This window comes from Emys orbicularis, chromosome 2 (genome assembly GCF_028017835.1).
Source record: "Emys orbicularis isolate rEmyOrb1 chromosome 2, rEmyOrb1.hap1, whole genome shotgun sequence".
Taxonomy (NCBI): Eukaryota; Metazoa; Chordata; order Testudines; family Emydidae; genus Emys; species Emys orbicularis.
The window spans coordinates 90,551,167-90,570,481 of NC_088684.1; the positions used below are offsets into that span (position 1 = coordinate 90,551,167).

Here is a 19,315-nt window from a genome sequence, read left to right on the forward strand (position 1 = left end):
TTAAATTTAAACAGGTCAGTCCCACCGACACAGTGAGAAGAAACTCAGGGTTCCCAAAGGTAGGTTGAGTTCCCCGAGTCTGTCTTTGACCACCAAAATCTATAGGCTGCTGAGTCAAAAGCACTGCAACACCTTCCCGCCACTTGCTTATGGAAATCTCCAATTAGAATCCATGCAGACTCCTCCTCCTCCTCTGTTGCTAACTAATTAACCAACCATGCAGTTTAAGTATATATGTTAAAAAACCCAAACCTGTTACAAGAAAACTATGAAACAAAGACTAGCAAAATATAAATGACTCTTAATCACATAAGAGAAAACTTGATGAGCAACTTAACTAAGACAGTTTGGCCAAACTCAAACTACATTCCAAGTATACAATTAAAATGAAAAATTAGTTTTTCCTCCCATTTTCCCATTTCTATAAACAACATGGCCAAGGCTTCTCAATATCACTAATCTGCTGCAAAATGCTTCAGAGTGAGGGGAAGACAGCCTGCTTTCTGCTCTTACAGCTCAGCTTTGCCCAACCCACACAGGGCACATAGCCGTATGTAAAGCAGCTGCTCCGACTCCTTTCCCATATCACGTCTGAGCCCAGCTACAGGGAATCTATTGAGCATACCCAACACTACCTCCAATTCCAAAACCTTTTGGATGTGGAGTCCTAATTGTGCATCTGCCCAACAACAATGATCCAGACACAACTAATTCCTCCCTGCCACCCCCAACCCATATCTCTCTTAAAGCCTGTTAAGGAGGGAAGAGAAACAGTAGTGATCAAAGTAGGCTGGTTCATTTTGGAAATACACACCAGCCGCATTTAACTCCCAGTACCTTATTCTTCAGTTTAGAAATGGGGAACACAGAGGATCAAAGTATACACACAGGTTAGATTTATCGCCTCCGTTATGTCAGCCAATCCTTATGTTGGTTCTATTGTGACCCCTGCATAGAGTCAAATGATGGCCCTGGTGTGAGGAAGAACTAGACTTACAAGCTGAAGAGTAAATCACTCCACAAGGAATGTTCAGCACAACCAGAAATCTTGCCAGCCCTCTAGAACAACCGCCACCTTTTCTTTATGGTATATGAAGAAATCAAATAGCCTTCCAGTCACCAATTGATTTTATTGTTACAATATAACAAAGCAGTTTATTTTCTTGTGCACTTTATAGTGTCCAAAATGTGTTGTTAGGGTATAGAATGGAACTGACACCACTTTCACGGAAGCACTGAATAAGAGGGTAAGTGTGTTATAATTTCAACTGTGCTGTTTTTATAAAGCCCTGCATTAAGATGTGCCAATAAAGCTACAATTGTCCCTTCAGCTGAAAGTTACCTTGTATTTTTTACCCTCTCCTGACTGACTATATCATTTATATAATAAATAGCAGCTAACTGAAAGGGACCTAACCACATCAGCCACACCAGCAGGGGCTTGTTCACCTGCACATCTACCAATGTGATCTATGTCATCATGTGCCAGCAATGCCCCTCTCCCATGTACATTGGCCAAACCGGACAGTCTCTATGCAAAAGAATAAATGGACACAAATCTGACATCAAGAATTATAACATTCAAAAACCAGTAGGAGAACATTCAATCTCTCTGGACATCAATAACAGACTTAAAAGTGGCCATTCTTCAACAAAAAACGTCAAAAACAGAATCCAACGAGAAACTGCAGAACTGGAATTACCGTAATTTGCAAACTGGACACCATCAAATTAGGCCTGAATAAAACTGGGAGTGGATGGGTCACTACAAAAACTAATTTCCCCCTGCTGATACTCACACCTTCTTGTCAACTGTTTGAAATAGGTCACCTTGATTACATTGAACTCATTAGCACTACAAAAGTGATTTTTCCTCCCTTCTTGTCAACTGTTGAGAATAGCCCACTTCCATCTTAATTGAACTGGCTCGTTAACACTGACCCCCCCACTTGGTAAGGCAACTCCCATCTTTTCATATGTTGGGTATTTATACCTCACTACTGTATTTTCCACTCCATGCATCCAATGAAGTGGGTTTTAGCCCCCGAAAGCTTATGCCCAAATACATTTGTTAGTCTGTATCAGCAAAAACAATAAGGTGCCACAAGGACTCCTCAGAGACTAACACGGCTACCACTCTGAAAACTGAAAGAATGTGATTCATTTGTCACTGACCTTAATTCCACTGTGAATATCTTAACTATATAAAGACATTTCCCATTTAGTGTAAAGAGGAAGAAGAAAAAATACTTCTAAAATGACTTTGCATCATGTGCTTTATTTTAAGTCATTACTGAATCAAAACTACACAGTATCACCTTTTAACATACCCTACCCACTCAATGATTTTGTTTTTCAGAAATTGCATTTTTTTTAACATGGAATTAAACCTACATTGCAATCATAAATTTTCATGCTACAATGTTCTCTAATGAACCGTTTGTGTCACCAACAATAGTAATTTAAGAAAAGGCCATTTTTCAAGCTCATATGTACTTCTATATTTGGGAACTTAAAAAACCCGTCTCGGATGTAAAAATGTAAATTGGAATATGTAAACATTTTTGTATACCTGAAACACTGGAAGGAGAATATCAGATAACAAAACCATTGCCTTAAATCATCAAAATGGCGGGAAAAGCATGTAGTGGGGAAGCACAGAGTAGCACACACTATTCAGTCTTCAAAGAGATATAAGAAGTGAAACAGCTCCTTAGTCATTCAGTTGGTTTTTCTCTGTCTAAAGGAAAGCAGTAATTGTGGGAAGATAGCCCAGCAAAACATCCCAATACTCCATAATTCATTAAGGTTTAACTAAGTGCTAAAACCAAGTTTTTTTTTCCTGAGAAAAGTCATTGATGTTTCATGGAAATGTTTCCTGGGACTGTACAAATAAAATAAAGTAATTAAAGAGATTGTCACTTGTTTTCTTTTTGCTTACAGAGGGTTGTCCACAGAGTCTTCGGTACATCAAAACCTCTGCTTTTCTAAAAATGGATATGGCTAGCATTTCTTCAGCTCACACTATGGCCTTTTGGCATGGTTGTCCTGAAGCTAGTCAGATTCCCATTACTGTATCTTGAAAGTCAGTGACGTACAACAGCATATTGCACAAACTGTATCGCTCCAGAAAAGGTCCAGTGAAGTCATCTGAGGGATCGTTTCTTTCTTTCCTTTTTCTTTAACGGTAGAAATGTAATGTCCGGAAGATTAACTTACCCAGTCAAGGATGCAGAACATTTGGTTGATTAAATTACAAAGCAAGGTCCCCTGATTTTAGAGGAGTGGGCATTTAAAAAAAAAATCAAACCAATCTTCTTCACCATTAATCCTTAATTTGAAAGGCAGCATGGATTCCTAAGGAAGTAGCTTCCTGGACTCAGTCAGTGAAAAATCATTGCTACCTAACTATAAAAGGCTTAGCTCTTATGAGAATATTGTGCTTTTTTAAAATTCAGATGAAGTCAACTTGATTTGCAGTGTGACTCCAAAGAGATCAATTAGTTTTTTCCCTAGTCCATTTGATCATCGTCTCTGGTGAGCGGTACAGGAATATTAATTTGGCGTACAGGTCTTCCTCTAGTTCCAGTTCTCCAGTCTCTCTTACTAAGAAAATGTCAGTACACAACTTCAAGATACGGTCCACGTTTGGTAGTTCTTCAAACATGATGGAGTGAGAGATCCCGCTGAAGAACTCACGGACAAACTTCCCTATCACCAGGACAACTGAGGCATAAAGTCCCATTATACTGTAAAGCAAGAGAGGAAAGAGTTCAAAGATGTTTTTCTAATCTGGTTAGAAGTCCAAATACAGGCAAATGCTGATAAAATTAAGGTGGTGATGGGTTTATGAAACATGACCATTTCTACTGAATCAACTGTGTTACACATTAGGAATAATAATGGAATTCAAAATCTAAACATTTCTCATAAAATCATTTCTAAAAATATTTTTAAAATTGTATACTATTAAAATCATAAAGGGACAAACTCCACCTCATGTGGAAAATGTGCTGAGGAGAGGAATCTTCTTGGGGATCTCCTACTGCAGGTTCCCCCAAATCATTCCTGCAGAGAGAGTCTCCAGCAGGTTTCCCTTTCTGCTAAGGTTTCTCTAAATTAACCAGAACTTGCAGATCCCTGAGATATGCTGGAGGCTAGGATTAACCATAACTCTCTACAAGGTCTGGGGCCTACTGACTTCTCTCTGGGGCCAGTGGAGCTGGGCTGTTAATGCTTCCTCCATTGGCCACTCCCTTTGGAACCCCCATGAAGGAATACTTCACAACGTGGGAGGGCATAAGCAGAAAAGACTCAGACCATGTTAATTTCCCTGCAGGGTTATGGGAGAAGACAATGCATGTCCTCTCTTTGGCCTTGTCCCCCTCTCCCTCCCAGCTGTGGGTTCCTGACCTCAGGGAGGGTTCTTTTGCAGGGTAAGCAGCAGGATGGTGAAACAACCATCATGGTGCAGACCTCTCTCCACATGGATCTTGTGTAGGGGGGGAAAATCCCCGACCCTGAGAGTACATGAATGGAAAAACATCAGGGGGCAGAATTTGTTCTCTATTTATAATTGAGAATGACAAACCAATTTTAAAACAAAATAGTTTAAAATCAATTTCTTTAGCCAGCAGTTAGGGCCCAAGTGAAGGGTTCTTATTCCACCTAAGATAAGGAATACTGTGCCTCTGATACCCTGATGTTATAGCTATGAAGGCCGCAAGAGATGCTAAAACAGACGATCTTAATCTCCATAAAATCATGAAATTTACTCCCTTCTTAATGCACTTTTTTTTTGTGTGGGGCTAGGGCCAGTCCTGCTCCTCTATGATTTATTTTAGGTATTTGTGATGCTCTCAACTGTTACAATAGGAACACAAAACCCTGGTCTACAAGAGATAAATTTCCCAGTTCACCTTAAATTATGTCTAATAGACAGTACTGTGGTTTTAAGTATAAGATTCTCTCTTACCCATAGCCAGCCAAGAATCCAAGGCTAGGAGGGCTAACTTTGTCACTGAATACAAAGAGTTCAAGACTTTCTTCCTGTCTGTATCTTTTTCCAAGCTGATTGAGAACCCACCATTCACGAACCCCATCTTTAGACTCATTTTTGACAAGTGAAACAGTGATGTTTTCCATCCTCCCCTCTATTGAAAGAGAAAAAGAACACAAACAAGCATGTTATCAATAAGTCAAATTTGTTAGGATCAGTTGCTTATTAATATGACAAAGTGATGGTGCAACCTAAAAATAAGTCAATAAAAACAATCTTAGAACCCATTTTAAAATAGTTTACAGAACAGTACTACAATGGTTCTCTAGCCTTTTAAAATTACTTCTGAAAACTGGTTGTGTCTAGGCCCTGCAAGGACTCATTCAAGAGCTTAACGTTAGCTCTGTTGACTTCAGTGGGACTGCAAAGTGTGTAAAGTTAATCATGTCTCCACAAGATCCAATGCCCTAGATTGAGAGTTCTCTGGGGTAGATTTTGGGAACAGGGGCGGCAGGTTTGTATAACTTTTGGTGGTGCCCAGGAAGGGTCCAAGTCCTGCCCCCACTCCCCACACCTGCCTTGTAAGCTGATATATATTTTTTAAAATAATGTTAAAATGGACTGGAAACAGTAAGCGTTTAACAGTTTCTATATATTGCACAGTATCACTATTGTAAGAAAAAAATATTTAACTAAGAATATCAACTTTATTAATACTCTTTTGAATATGGAAATAACCAAGCACTCTTGGCTCAATAACCCTCAAAAGCAAATACTTTCTAAAATCAAAACAAATGTAGCCCCTTCTTTTGCGATGTTCTTCAGGAGGCAGCAAACACTTTTCGTCACTGTTTGGTTCTTGAAATGAAGTCATCCAGGAGACTTGCAATGTCCAATTCAGAGGTAGAGTTCTTATGAATGTGCAGAAATGCCAAGTGATTTAGATGTTCTTGGCTCATTGTCGTTCGCAAATAATTTTTCAGTCTGCGCAGGCAACTGAATTATCGCTCAGTGGTGCCGGTTGTAGTTGGAATTGTGTAGAATAATTTCAGGAGAACTGTAACTTCTGACAACATCACTCAAGCCTTCGTTTTGTTTCAGAAATTGCTTCACTTCGCTCACCGAATTAAGCTGGCAATTTCGCAATCTGCAAATATCATTCAACATTTCTAAATGAAGAGATAGCCTGTCTGTGTTAATGTCACCATGGAAAGCTTCACTTATTGGGACAATGTCCTGTTTCGAGCCATTTGTTGCATCAGTTATATGCTTCTCCAATTTTACTGCAAATGTAAAGCTTTCTGTTGAAAACCTCTGTTCAATGGCAACTTTGCAAGCATCAATGATCCCGACATATATTTGATGAAAATACTTTTTGGGGTCACTGAAGGTGTGAGGAAGGCTTCCATGGTCGAGCCATCTCAGTGCCTTCTCTACTGTTGTTTCCCAGAAGTGATTGTATGATGAGTCGGTGTGCATCCCGCTCAACTCCTCTTGCAACAGGACAACTTTTTCATAACGCTTGCCAATGACACATTTGGGCTTTGGATTTTTGCATTAGCTTCTTCTACAGGACCCATGGCTTTCTCAAGAACTGTTAGTATAAAGTACATTGAAAAAGATTGAAGTTCTTCGAGAGCTTTGAGAATCCACTACATTTTGAGCCAAATTCATCTGAAGAGTAACTAAAATTCATCATGGCCTCCTAATTGTGGAGCAGTGATTTAATGCTACTGATCCTTAGTGTCCACCTTGTTGGGCACAATGGTCGTAAAGAAGGCACCCCTTCACTCTGAAACTCTCTGAATGCTGCCATATGCTTTGGTAACTGCCTGAAGGCACTGATGAGCTCTTTCACCATCGAAAACATATCATGAAATTCTGGAATATTATGCAGGGCATCCTGCATGGCAAGGTTAAGGGAATGTGCAGCACAGTGCACAAATTCCGCTCTCGGCGCTTGATCCTTCACTCTCGTTTGGACCCCAGTAAATTTGCCGGACACATTACTGGCTCCATCATAACACTGCCCCCGGCAATCAGAAAAGTGCAACCTGAACACACCTGAGAAGTGTATCTTCCACAATTTTGAAGAAAAGCAGCATCCATTGCGTCAGTTTAGTAAAACCCAATAAACTCCTCATAAATCTCTCAGCCTTCACTAGAAAAGAACCCTAAAGAAAAACTTACTTGTTCTTTTCTTGACAAATCAGTAGTCTCATCCATTACAATAGCATAAAATTTTGAAGCCTTTATCTTTTGCACAATTTGTCTTAGAGCCATCATTGCCATCATTTCGATTATTTCGTTAATAACCTCATGTGACAGCCACTTGTATTTTGTGTGACTATGCCACTGTCTCCGTTCCTCTGAATCTGTACTGCGTAGCAAGAAGAGCTGCATCAAGTTTGAATCACTCTCATTATGTCCACGTAATGCTATTCCTTGTTGAGCTAGGTACTGAACACTTAAACATTTTGTGCGGTGCATTCCTAGCTGATTGTGATTCTTTCCTATAACTGGCCGACATTAGTGCAGAAACATTTACCTGCGACTGCAGAGCAGCCGACTTCATTACCACTTCCTTGCAACAGGAGGATTTTTCATGTGATGTAAAACCACGCAATGTGTGTCTCCAATCTTGAAATCCAGACGAAATAAACATTGGTTCGGCCTTCGTAGAAAATATTAAGATCTTCTTTTCAGAACACTTTTTGCAGACTGAGCAAAAAGCTCTAATTCACTGGTGTACTCCAACCACGTAAATCTTGATAGCCAAGACTGCTGAAAACTCCTTTTCTTATCTTGGAGATTTGCTGTATCTTTCTTTTGTATAACTTCAGTTTGAAAGCTGGGTGTCGAACTCAGGCAGTCACTTGATGAATTACCCTTTTCTTCTTTTTTCTCTGGGTAATTTTATTAAGAATTTATCCGTTGTTGATTATTACTGGCCCTACAAATCAAGAATTTGTTGCTGGGATAAAATGAAGCTACAACGCGCCGGCGCCACAAGATTACAAGGGCCAATTAAAAGTGGAAAGTCAAAAGCAGCACTCACCTGCTTCAATACATTATATTTTGTTGTACCCATATACAACCAATTATATACTTTAAAGGGTGCTAAACATGATCATACCCCAAACTGACCGCCGAATTTAAGTTGCGTGTTTTTTTCCCCTCAGGTGAGGGCTCTGGGATGGGGCTGGGGATGAAGGGTTCATGGTGCAGGAGGGGGGTTGAGGGTTGGGGTGAAGGGGGGTGAGGGCTCTGGGGTGGGGCTGGGAATGAGGAGCTTGGGGTGCAGACAGGCTGCCCCAGGGCTAAGGCCAGAGAGGACTCCTCCCAACCCTCTCCCCGCCGGCAGCAGCGAGCTCCGGGGGAGGGGTCCCCCCACTTCCCCCTGGCAGCACGCTCACCCTGCACCACTGTCACTGAACATGCTCCTAGGGCCCCTCTCAGGTCCAGGAAACCCCCTCGCCTCCCCTAACCCTAGAGCCACTGCAGCTATACTGTAAGTGTGTTACAGGCAGGCCTGCCCTATAATAAGCAGACCTGAGAAATGACTTGGTAAATGTGCCATTTCGTGTGTGTTGTGTCCCACAGAATTGTATTCTCTCATTCACCTGCATGCACTCGATCTGATCTTCGCTGTGTTAGGGACGCTGTACTGACTGGTGCAGGGACTACTTGCAGCAGATTGCCACAACTCACACTGTGACATGAGAGGAGCAAATGCACCCAAAGGGATCACAATCCCCTTGTTTCTGGGCTGAGTTATGTTCTTGCCCTGGGGATTTATAATAGTCGGGTAGCATACACTACAGGGCATTACAGAGGTAAGTATAGGTGGTCAATCGGAGAAATCCTTAGTACAATGGCCAAGGGATTTGTAAGGGGTTGTAACAGCTGGTGAGTCCGAGGTAGTCGGTGCATGTAGGAGTGGTTGAGTACAGGCTAGGTGTAGTCAGCTGGTGTTCTCTAAGCCTGCCATGGTCTGACGGTTTCTTCTACTGTGCCCACATGCTGTGTCTCCACAATGTTCCATATTATCTGGAAGGAGAGAGTGCTACAATGTCTGTCGGGTGTGTGGGGGCATCACTCAAAGAGGGCAGAGTTAAGGTTACAGGCTGGGGCTAGTGTGTATCTTAACTGTATACTTCCTGGGTTTCAGCAGTTTCTGTACAGGTGCACTTGTCACTCCGGAAGAGCATGAGGCACTACGAATCAACCTTAACAAAGTTTTTGGGCAGTTAATTCTTACTTGTTTGTACAAGGCCTAACACTATGGGGCCTTGATCCTTGGTTAGATCTACCATAATGCTAATACTAATGATTATAATAATAATAATAAATGAAAGCCCATGAGGATGCCTAACTATGAATTTTGATGACTGAATTCAGGTATCAAAGTTTTAAAATGTTGCTATTAAATTCTCCGTGCCTCCATTTTCCCATCTCAAAAAAATGGGGGTAAACAATGCTAACACACCTTTGGCAAAGTGCTTTCAGACCCTCAGCTAAAACATTCTATATAAGTGCTAAGTATTTAAACAAAGCTTTGAGGGTTTTTCTTGTGTGAAAGGTGCTGGGTTGATAGCTCTACAGCCCGATATCCTCCTTTTACCCACACAATAGGTACAACAGAGCAGAGCAGCAGCGCAACCGTCCTTGACAGTCCCATTATTACCTAAACAGCCTTGTGTGTTTCACAATGAAAAAAAGAATACACAACGATAATCACAGCTTGGAGTACATACCTTTCCATAGCTGCTTTATGGGTTTTGCCAGAGAATCACTAGGTGCCTTGAGATAGTATGGAAACATCATTTCTAGCATCCTGCAAGAAAAATGTGACAGCAAATAATTCCAGATTTTTGTATCTTTATAAATTCACTTAGACACCCCTCTTGGGGCAGCTGTAGAATATGATTCCAGTTTGAAGGAGGAGAGTACTTTGCTGTAATTTTTGGACTGGATTCTGATCTCACATCAGCTTTGAACCAGTGTCACTCCATTGACTTTGATGGACTTACCAGTGATGTTCTGCCAATATTTTAACAAAGCGTTCCATTCAAAATTTCCCCATTCGCCGGTCATTAACCATGAATGTTGGGTATGTGTGCGCACAGGGAGGAGTGAGGGACTGGGGAATGCATTCCTTTGTTTTCCCACTTAAACAAAAATGTTGTATCGCACCATCAAGAAGGAGAGAGGCAACACACCATCACTTGATAAATAAATGAAGCACATGGATGGAAATGTTTATAATCTCAGAATAGTACAGTGTTCAGCTAGTGCTAAGCGGCGGGGAAGAACATATGGGAGTGGGTGTTTCTTTTATAAAATTACTGCCTTCTGAGAACGGGAATTACAAATACATCATTTACTTCTTGCCTCAAACAGATCCAAACCCTCCAGGAAATGCCTTTCTTTAAAAAGTATGAGAAATAAAATATTTAAAAGACACGCAAAGACATACAATATAGACCTATATGCAGCCATATATCTGTGCAATAGACCTACAGACATTCTGAACAAAAAAAGCTCTCAACCATGTGTGTAGCTGTTTCTGTTGCTTTGCACTGACTCAGACATTTTAGGCTTCAGAGTGACATTCCTGGAATCTTAGGGTAGGTCTATGTTAAAAACGCTGCAGTGATACAGAGTGATCACTTTGTGAAAAGTAGTCACCCACAGGTGACACTGTGTTTTTGCCTTTTAGTGATCACTCTATATCTGACCTATCAGTCCTTATCCTTACAGGAAACCCGCACAACATTTCCGAAAGACAAGCCTGGGAATTAAAATTCATAACTTTGCTAGATGCTAAAAATCATGGACTGAACAGAGACACTGGATTTTTGGATTATTACCATAATCTATAACCCATTAACAACTTCACTCCCTCCCTAGCTGCTTTTTCTCTCTCTCCTCCTCCTCTTTCCTTTCCTCCCTATGACTGCAGGGGTGTTAAAGGGCCACTTCACCTTGAATGGTCCTTTGAAAGGTGTGTTAACTACTTATGCTAAACAATCTGTTCCACCTTCTGTTTAGCTGTGACACTCTGACCAGACCAGAAGAAGAGCTGTGTGTGGCTGGAAAGCTTGTCTCACTCACCAACAGAAGTTGGTCCATAAAAGATATCACCTAACCCACCTTTTTCTCGAATATCTTGGGACTGACACAGCTACACCAGCACTGCATAGTACCTTTGAAGTAACAGTTATTAGTATAGGGCTAGAATGTCCTTGGCCTTTGTGTAGGTGCTAGGAATTTTCACCCCTTTGTAGTCTCTGTGCAAAAGCCAGGGGCTCTACCAATTCTTGTTGCCAGGAAAGTGGAGTTGGCGAGGAGGACACAGTATGCTGCACTATCCATACATGCTCTCCCTCCCCCGGTGTGCTAGAAAACACAATTCCTCTCACAGCTGCCCCACTGGTGGTGCAAGGTGTGGCCCTCACTCAGAGCTTTGAGTAATGTACTCAGTTGGGTGGTGACTGTCCATTTTGCTATGCACTCAGTGAAGTATGTTTCAGTTTTATGGTATATGCTATGCTAAGAGATTACATTATAGATAACCCAACTGTGCACCAGTCAGTTATTTGCTTAATCTGCTTTAAGAGAAACATCTGTACGAACAAGTCAAGAACATAACTTACACCTTCTTTACCGTGTGATCCCCAGACATCATTGTAGCGATATTTTCTCTAGTTTTGTTCAGTAGGTTACAGGAAAGCTTATCTGATGCTATTTCTGCTTTTGCACCGAGAGAGAGGTTTCTATAATAATAAATGAAAAAGAAAACAGATACTGAAGCTCAATACCACACAACGCCCAGTCCTCTGAGCTGTGCTTAGCTGATGTGGGGTTGCTAGTCTATCTGCATGGTGTTGATGACCCTGCCACAGTATCCTGTCAAGCATCAGGCTACTGATACAGCATGCGGACCCCCCACCGGATGTGTAGTGGCCTAACCCCCACTCTGTCATTATTGATGATGGCTTTATACGGTTTAGCGGCAATTTTTGATAGTACAATGTGACTATAATTTTACTTACTGCGTCAAAGTCAAAATAGAAGCCTTACACAGAAACCTGCCTGATGGCTTGCTTTTGAACACAGAGGCCAGACGTTGGCCTTGGCAGACGGCACGACACCTTTGTGACAGCATACCCCATAAGGCTTTATGGGGTGTGTGTTTATAAATGTATGTATGATATAACTGAAATATGTTTTGTGCTGCCTGTGCCATGTAACATATCTCCATAAAGGTTATGGTCTACTATATCTATTCATCCTATTTGTACATATATATCATTTTCTACTTGAGGTTAAGAATATGGGCTGTATGCTTGCTTGATTTCTAAGTAAGCTTTGTGAGGCATTTGGTCAGCTTCTTTAGGAAGGAATTCGCCAGGTTAAGTACCTGACCAGGAAACACTTGGGGAACAATGCATCTTGGAATGCTCCAATCCACATGAGAAGTCTTCCTGGAGACATGCAAGATACCATGTGGACAATGGCGTCGGCCTGTAAAGACTGAGTCATGCAGGGGCATGTGACTTGCCCAGGTGACTCCAAAACTCCATCTTGGAGCTGGACTTTGCATAGGAGGGAGGAGGGGGGTCTCCACCCTCAAGAGAGAGTCTATTTAAACCTGTGGGAGACCCCTCCATTTTGTCTTCAGCTGGCTAAAGAAGGAGCCGCTCCACCCCCCCCCCGGATACTTGAAGGAGACTGAAACAAAGGACAGTAACTACAGGGGGTGTGAGAGATTGCTGGACCCAGGCTAAAAGGAGATTAGCCTGTAAAAGGGAGTGCTCTGGAACTGGTGAGGAAATTATCTGTATTTAGTTTGATTAGACATAGATTTGCGCATTTTATTTTATTTTGCTTGGTGACTTACTTTGTTCTGTCTGTTACTATTTGGAACCACTTAAATCCTACTGTCTGTATTTAATAAAATCACTTTTTATTTAGTAATTTACTCAGAGTATGTATTAATACCTGGGGGAGCAAACAACTGTGCATATCTCTCTATCAGTGTTATAGAGGGCGAACAATTTATGAGTTTGCCCTGCATAAGCTTTATGCAGGGTAAAACGGATTTATCTGGGTTTAGACCCCACTGGGAGTTGGGCATCTGAGTGCTAGAGACAAACACATTTCTGGGAGCTGTTTTCAGGTAAACTTGCAGCTTTGGGACAAGTGAGTCAGACCCTGGGTCTGTGTTGGAGCAGACTGGAGTATCTCGCTCAGCAAGACAGGGTGCTGGAGTCCTGAGCTGGCAGGGAAAACAGAAGCAGGGGTAGTCTTTGCACATTGGGTGGCAGCTCCCAAGAGGGTTTCTGTGATCCAACCCGTCACAACCTTGTTGCCTGACTAACCACAACTTCAGCTACAAACGCTCTCTGAGTGATTCTAAAGCCTTTCATTATCAGTGGGCTCACGTACAAATGAAATAAGAACATGGTATTCATCCCTTCCCTCATACACCACTTATAAATTAGGGAGTCTAGGCTGAGGGCTCCTGGGGCCCTTGAGACAAGATGAAAATGCGTATTTGATTATGAACAGAAAACACGTTCCCCCTGGTGATTTTTAAATGGAAGTGCCTGAATCAGCCCTGTGCGCCATGGGGAAATGGATGGGGGGCACTGCTTTCCCAGCTCCCTCCCACCACGTTCTTTGCAACCCCTATGGCACTGATGGGGTGACCCAATAAGGTTCTGTCCAGCTGATCAGCAGCTGCCCTGCTGACTATCACAGGACAGAGAGGAGGGAAGTTGTGGCTGCTCCATTGCCTGCTTCCTTGCTGGGCTGTGGGAGCTCCAGGGAGAGTAGTATGGGAGCTTAACTGGCTCTACATGAGCCTAGGGGAGCATCTAGCAAAGGCAGGCCACCCTCTCCATCTCTCTTCCCCCTCTCCCTCCCTCCAGTCACTGAGGATAGCTTAGGAGAGGGGGGAAAGGAGAAGCTGGAAATCAAGAGCCAATTATAACACAGTTCCCTGATTCTCTGTCCCAGCCCAAATTAGAGCAGCCCTGTGACGGCTCCAACCTCCATCAGCTGGCAACAGTCCCCATTAGAGCATATGGCAGCTGTAGACAGCTGGAATGCAGTGCAAATCAACCGCAGCCCCTCCTTTCTCTCCACATCCCCTTTGTGCCAGGGACCGCAGGGAGGGAGTAGGAGCTGGCTGTGTCAGCTCTCTGCCTGCTGGAGACGCCTCGATGTTGGGAGAATCCCCAACAGTGGACTTGCATGTGTCCCCTGTCTTGCGGTCCCCTGACATTTTTAAAATCAGGTGATTGGCCTTCAGGCTGACCAAGCTTGGACTCCACTGCGGTAAATGTTGATCATGTAATATTCAGCCACACTTACTATATAGTCCACTGCTTCCCAATGATAAAGGATCCAATTTTTGATCCAATTTATTACTGTTTTTAATTAAACAAACATAACTGATCGATTAGTTGAGGAGTATTAAAAATGGACTAGCTCTGAATAAAGGAGGGAGCTATATTTCCACTGGATAACAGACTATCCTACCATGGTAATAAAAAAGGTCTAATTAAATCATTTTAAATCTTAAATAAAGTATCTTATTTATTATGGGCCCAATGTTTGTTTTTGATTTATGTACACAATTCCTAGTAATGTAGCTGTGAAGGGACAGCTGTTATGATAGGAGCCCAGGTGTCCATCTACATGATTCTTTTATCAGGGTTAGATATTACAATTCCCAGAAGCTGGAAATGGGCGACGGGATGGATCACTGGATGATTTCCTGTTCTGTTCATTCCCTCTGAAGCATCTGGCATTGGCCACTGTTGGTAGACAGGATACTGGGCTAGATGGACCTTTGGTCTGACCCAGTATGGCCGTTCTTATGTTCTTATTAATGTGCAATCTGTGCATGCCCCAGCATGGCTCTTACAGGAGTGTAGCAAAGCTTGAAGGGAAGACTGTATGCCGGGGGCAAATGAGCCCTAGAGTAAATGGATGCAAGCCCCAATGAAGAGAATAGGCATTGTCTCCACTTAGTTCAGGGTGGCTCTAGATCAGGGGTGGAGAACCTTTTTTCTATCGGGGCCACTGACCCACAGAAAATATCAGTCATGGGCCACACACAGCCCCACAGGGGGTACGGAGGCTTGGGGCCTCCCCTAGGCTCTGGGGTGAGGCCAGAAATGAGGAGTTCAGGCAGTGGGAGGGGGCTCCAGGCTGGGGCAGGGGGTTGGGATGTGGGAGGGGGTGAGGGTTCCGGCTGGGGGGGCAGGCTCTGGGGTGGGGCTGGGGATGAGGAATTTGGGGTGTTGGAGGGGGCTCTGGGCTGGGGCCAAGGGGTTTGGAGTTCGGGAGGGGGTTCTGGGTGAGGGCTCCGGCCAGGCAGTGCTTACCTCAGGTGGCTCCCGGTCGGTGGCACAGCGGGGCTAAGGCAGGCTCCCTGCCTGCTGGGGCTCCGTGCTGCTCCCAGAAATGGCTGCCATGTCCGGCCCCTAGGCGGAGGGGCCGGGGTTCTGCGCAGGCGGTGGGGGCAGCGCGCAGAACTTCCCTGATCACCCCTGCTCCTAGGGGCCGCAGGGACATGCCGGTCATGCACGGAGCTGACCAGACTTTTAAAGGCCTGGCAACCCTAGCTTCCTCCTGCAGCTGCAGCCAGCGTTAGCGGCTCCAGCACTACTGGGGGATGCCGAGGCTTGGGACTTCCGGCATGCGGCGTGGAGACTTGCCACGGGCTGTATGAAATGAAGCAGTGGGCTGGATCTAGCCTGCGGGCTGTACCCAGCCCCCCTGCTCTAGATATTCAGGTAGTTAACAAAACTGCTTTTCATCTCGTGTCTTGCTATTTAATTCCTTACAGCATAAAGGGTATGGCCAATAGCTCTTGAGGGTGTAAAGCCTCAGTAAGAGGACTGATTGTTTCTGTTTTGTACCTTAATTTCATTTCCCCATTAAATTATCTGCTTATACCAAATGTTTTTCCAAAGGCCTGGTCCTTCAAAGTGTTTAATTTACATAAGTTTTGATGAGCATGTTGTCTGAAGCAGATTTCCTATTAGTCTGTTCATTGTTTTTTTGAAAACTAAGGTTGGGATTTTCATATTTTTCTCTTAACCCCCTTTGGGGCACCGTAAATAAATGGTTGTTTTTGAAGATTTAGGTTAGGATTTCAGTTTCTGGGTGCCCAACTGAGGTCCCTTAAAATTACTGGATTTTCAGAGGGCAAATGCTCTGCACTGTCTGAAAATCAGGCGTCTCCGAAGTGTTGCAGGTTGGGCACTCAAAACCTGAGGAAGCCAAGACCTCTAGTCACTTTTGACAATCTTGGCCTACACTGTGTGCACCTTGTTTTAAAAGTGTCTTTTGGTCACCAAAGCTACAATATCAGCACAGTCACAAAGTGCTCTTTAGAGTACTGCATGTTTGAATAAGATCTGCAATAGGCTTGGTAAAAATATTTCATTGGTAGAAAAGCTCAAGCACTATAGTCCTACTTTTGAACTTGCTTTTCCCCTATGTTCTTCCATGCTGATTCTCAGATCATTTTACTCCTGCTTTTATAGTTTCCACCTTGGAGGTGCTAGTGCCTAGCCAAGGGCATTCTTGCTCAGAAGTTCTAAGGTAAACCCCCTTTAAAATCCATGAATGCTATTTTTTGTTGCTAGGAGGGCTCATTGTTGAGTGAGAAAGATCATTCCCTTCCCCATTTCCTCCCCAGCCACCCCCTCTCAGCCTTCCTGACCTGGTGAATGAGAGAATTGTATGGGAAAATAAACACATCACACATACAGTGGCAATGCAAAACACTTCCACTAAACCAGCAGTCTTAGACCAACAATCAATCTGTCAATATCATCATACTAATTACCTTTGAATACTCCATGAAAGAACTAGAGTGAACTCAGCAGAAAAATCCCGGAGACCTTGAATCATTTTCTTTCTACTGGGAGGGCTGATAGTCCACAATGAATTTGAATTCCCTTCTAGTTCTGCTACAGTTATATCTTCTTTTCCATAGCTTTCTAGAAACTGCAAAGCACCCTGTACATGCAAAAAGAGAAAGGAAAGTTTAACATACATGAAACACACAACTATTCTTACAGGTCAGCCAGAACTATAGGTGTACTACTAATTATGAGCCTAGTGATTTGCATTGATGGTTTTCCTCAGGCACCGGGTAAGGCATAAGAGGAGAGAGGTTTACCCAAAATACAGCCCAGACTAGAAGTCAATGATGTGGAAAAAAATTGCACTGCTAGTGAAACTGATTTAAAAAACAAAAACACACCTAACCTGGTAGAAAACATTTGCAAAAATGGGCCTGAATAAAATTAAGCATATAGATTCTATGCTTTTGTATCTGAGGTCCTCAATATACATTTGAGCTAATGGGCTACCCAGAACACATTTTAATCTGAGATAATATATGTTCTAGTCCCCACTTGCTTTGTGTGGCACCTCAAACTTACTTTAAGCAAGTTCACAGGGGCGCCACACAGCACAAGTGGCTACCATTATATGTAATTCATCTGACAAATTCTATGCTAGGTAGACATCCAGACATCCCATTGGACCACGTGGTAACTTGAGGCTTTCTATAAGTGCAAGGTAGAATTCAGGAGGACCAAGATACCCCCGGCCATCTTGTGTGGTATCTTCTTTTGACCTTGCCTTTGTTTCCCCTTCTACTGTGGGTGAGGTGGATCAGGGAGAGTCCAAATTAATGCATTTTACATTTCTACCCCCAAACCCCTTCTGCTTATATAAGTAACACTTTTAGCAAAGTGAAAATGGGGAATTCTGCGTAGAAGAATGGGGCCTGCAGAATCTTGTTTCCAAAGGAGAAGGAGAGTATGGGACAAATATTTGTTCCAACTGCTGGCATATAACGTGGCATAAGATGCAACATGCTTGTTTTAGGGGAAGGCATGTGATGGTGTTTATAGTTTTAGAAATGCTAATTATATAATGCAAAGTGTGTTTCACCTCTTTGAAACAGAGTCTGAAAAACTAGCTACCAAGTGCATTTAAGATCTGCTTTTGAATGCTTTTCTCTTACGAAGGAAACCTAAAGTAGCTTTGCAGACATTATTCAGTGAAAGGATTACTGATAAACCATCAGGGTTTATCTTAGGGAGGGTCCCAGAGCCGGGGCTCCAGCCCCAGCCCAAATTTATACACTGCAATTGTATAGTCCCAGAAGCCCAAGTCAGCTGACCCAGGCCAGCCGCAGGTATTTTATTGTAGTGTAAACATACCCTTAAAGGTCTCACCCTGGAAGCTCTTATTCATGTAATTAGTCCTTATTTCAGACCAATTCAATGGAACTAATCCTCTTAATAAGGCCAGCACTATTGATCCCTGATTGTCACCCAAAGGAAATTAAACAGAATGACTTGGCCGATCAGAATACACTGGACGTATACACACAAATTCTTAAAATGATGAAACACTCTACATTTTACTTACAGTATGACCCGAATATTCTCTTTGAAATGAATCAAACTCCGTTTGATTCAAATCCTTGAGCTGGTTCTGCTGAGCACTCATTGTAAAAATAGGCTGGAAAATAAAAACACATCCTTGTCAAATGTATTTCATTCTGTTTCTATATTAAAAATAAAACATTCTGTGAATTTCAGTCTAAGACTATGTAAGTCCTCGGTGCCATAGGGAGAGATTCTGAGGGATGGGAGAAAAGGTCTAAAAACTTCCAGAACTGAAGCTCTGAATTTCTTGTCAAATTTTCTTAAATGGTCCAATTTTGTGTGTGTGTGGGGGAAATACCCCTAAATCAAAACATTTCACCAAGTTTTGTTCCAAAATAGTCCTAATTTTAAGCAATCCCATCCAGAAATGTGTGGAAATTCCATCATTTGAAATTTCTTTCAGGCAAACATCTATTTGCATTGGTCTGAGCAAATGTGAATGAGAGAACAAATGGAGGCTATTCTGTATGTGCTATCACACTTCTGACAGCTGTCATTTTAGATTTACTCCTTTAGAGAAGTGAATTCCTGTGACTGTTTGTGAATGTTCCAAGTTAATATTCACTTTGGAAATCTTTTGTGTTCATTTCTGTAAATGCTACAAGTGCCCCACAGCATATTTTAATCTGGAAATAACATTTTTTAAAACTTCACAAATGACCACGAGACTCGTTCCTAAGAAAGGCAAAGCCAAAACAGCCTCTCTGATCATTCCTTTCCCCCGTAACCCCTTTCCTGGGAAATGTAGGGTAAAATTTTAGTGCTTAAGGTACTTAGGAGTCTATGTCCCATTTTCAAAGGTGATTTAGGCTCAGATTTT

At 42.6% G+C, this 19,315-nt stretch overlaps 1 protein-coding gene across 1 annotated transcript in view; it reads right to left on the reverse strand.

Moving 5' to 3' along the window:
- Positions 1-3,496: 3,496 nt before the first annotated feature.
- The window catches only part of PIEZO2 (piezo type mechanosensitive ion channel component 2), a 364,496-nt gene continuing 348,677 nt past the window's right edge, over positions 3,497-19,315 (reverse strand). The window contains 6 exon segments of the mRNA XM_065398323.1: positions 3,497-3,749; positions 4,976-5,153; positions 9,757-9,836; positions 11,650-11,778; positions 16,875-17,047; positions 18,476-18,568. Of these exon segments, the coding sequence (XP_065254395.1) occupies positions 3,497-3,749; positions 4,976-5,153; positions 9,757-9,836; positions 11,650-11,778; positions 16,875-17,047; positions 18,476-18,568 (906 nt within the window).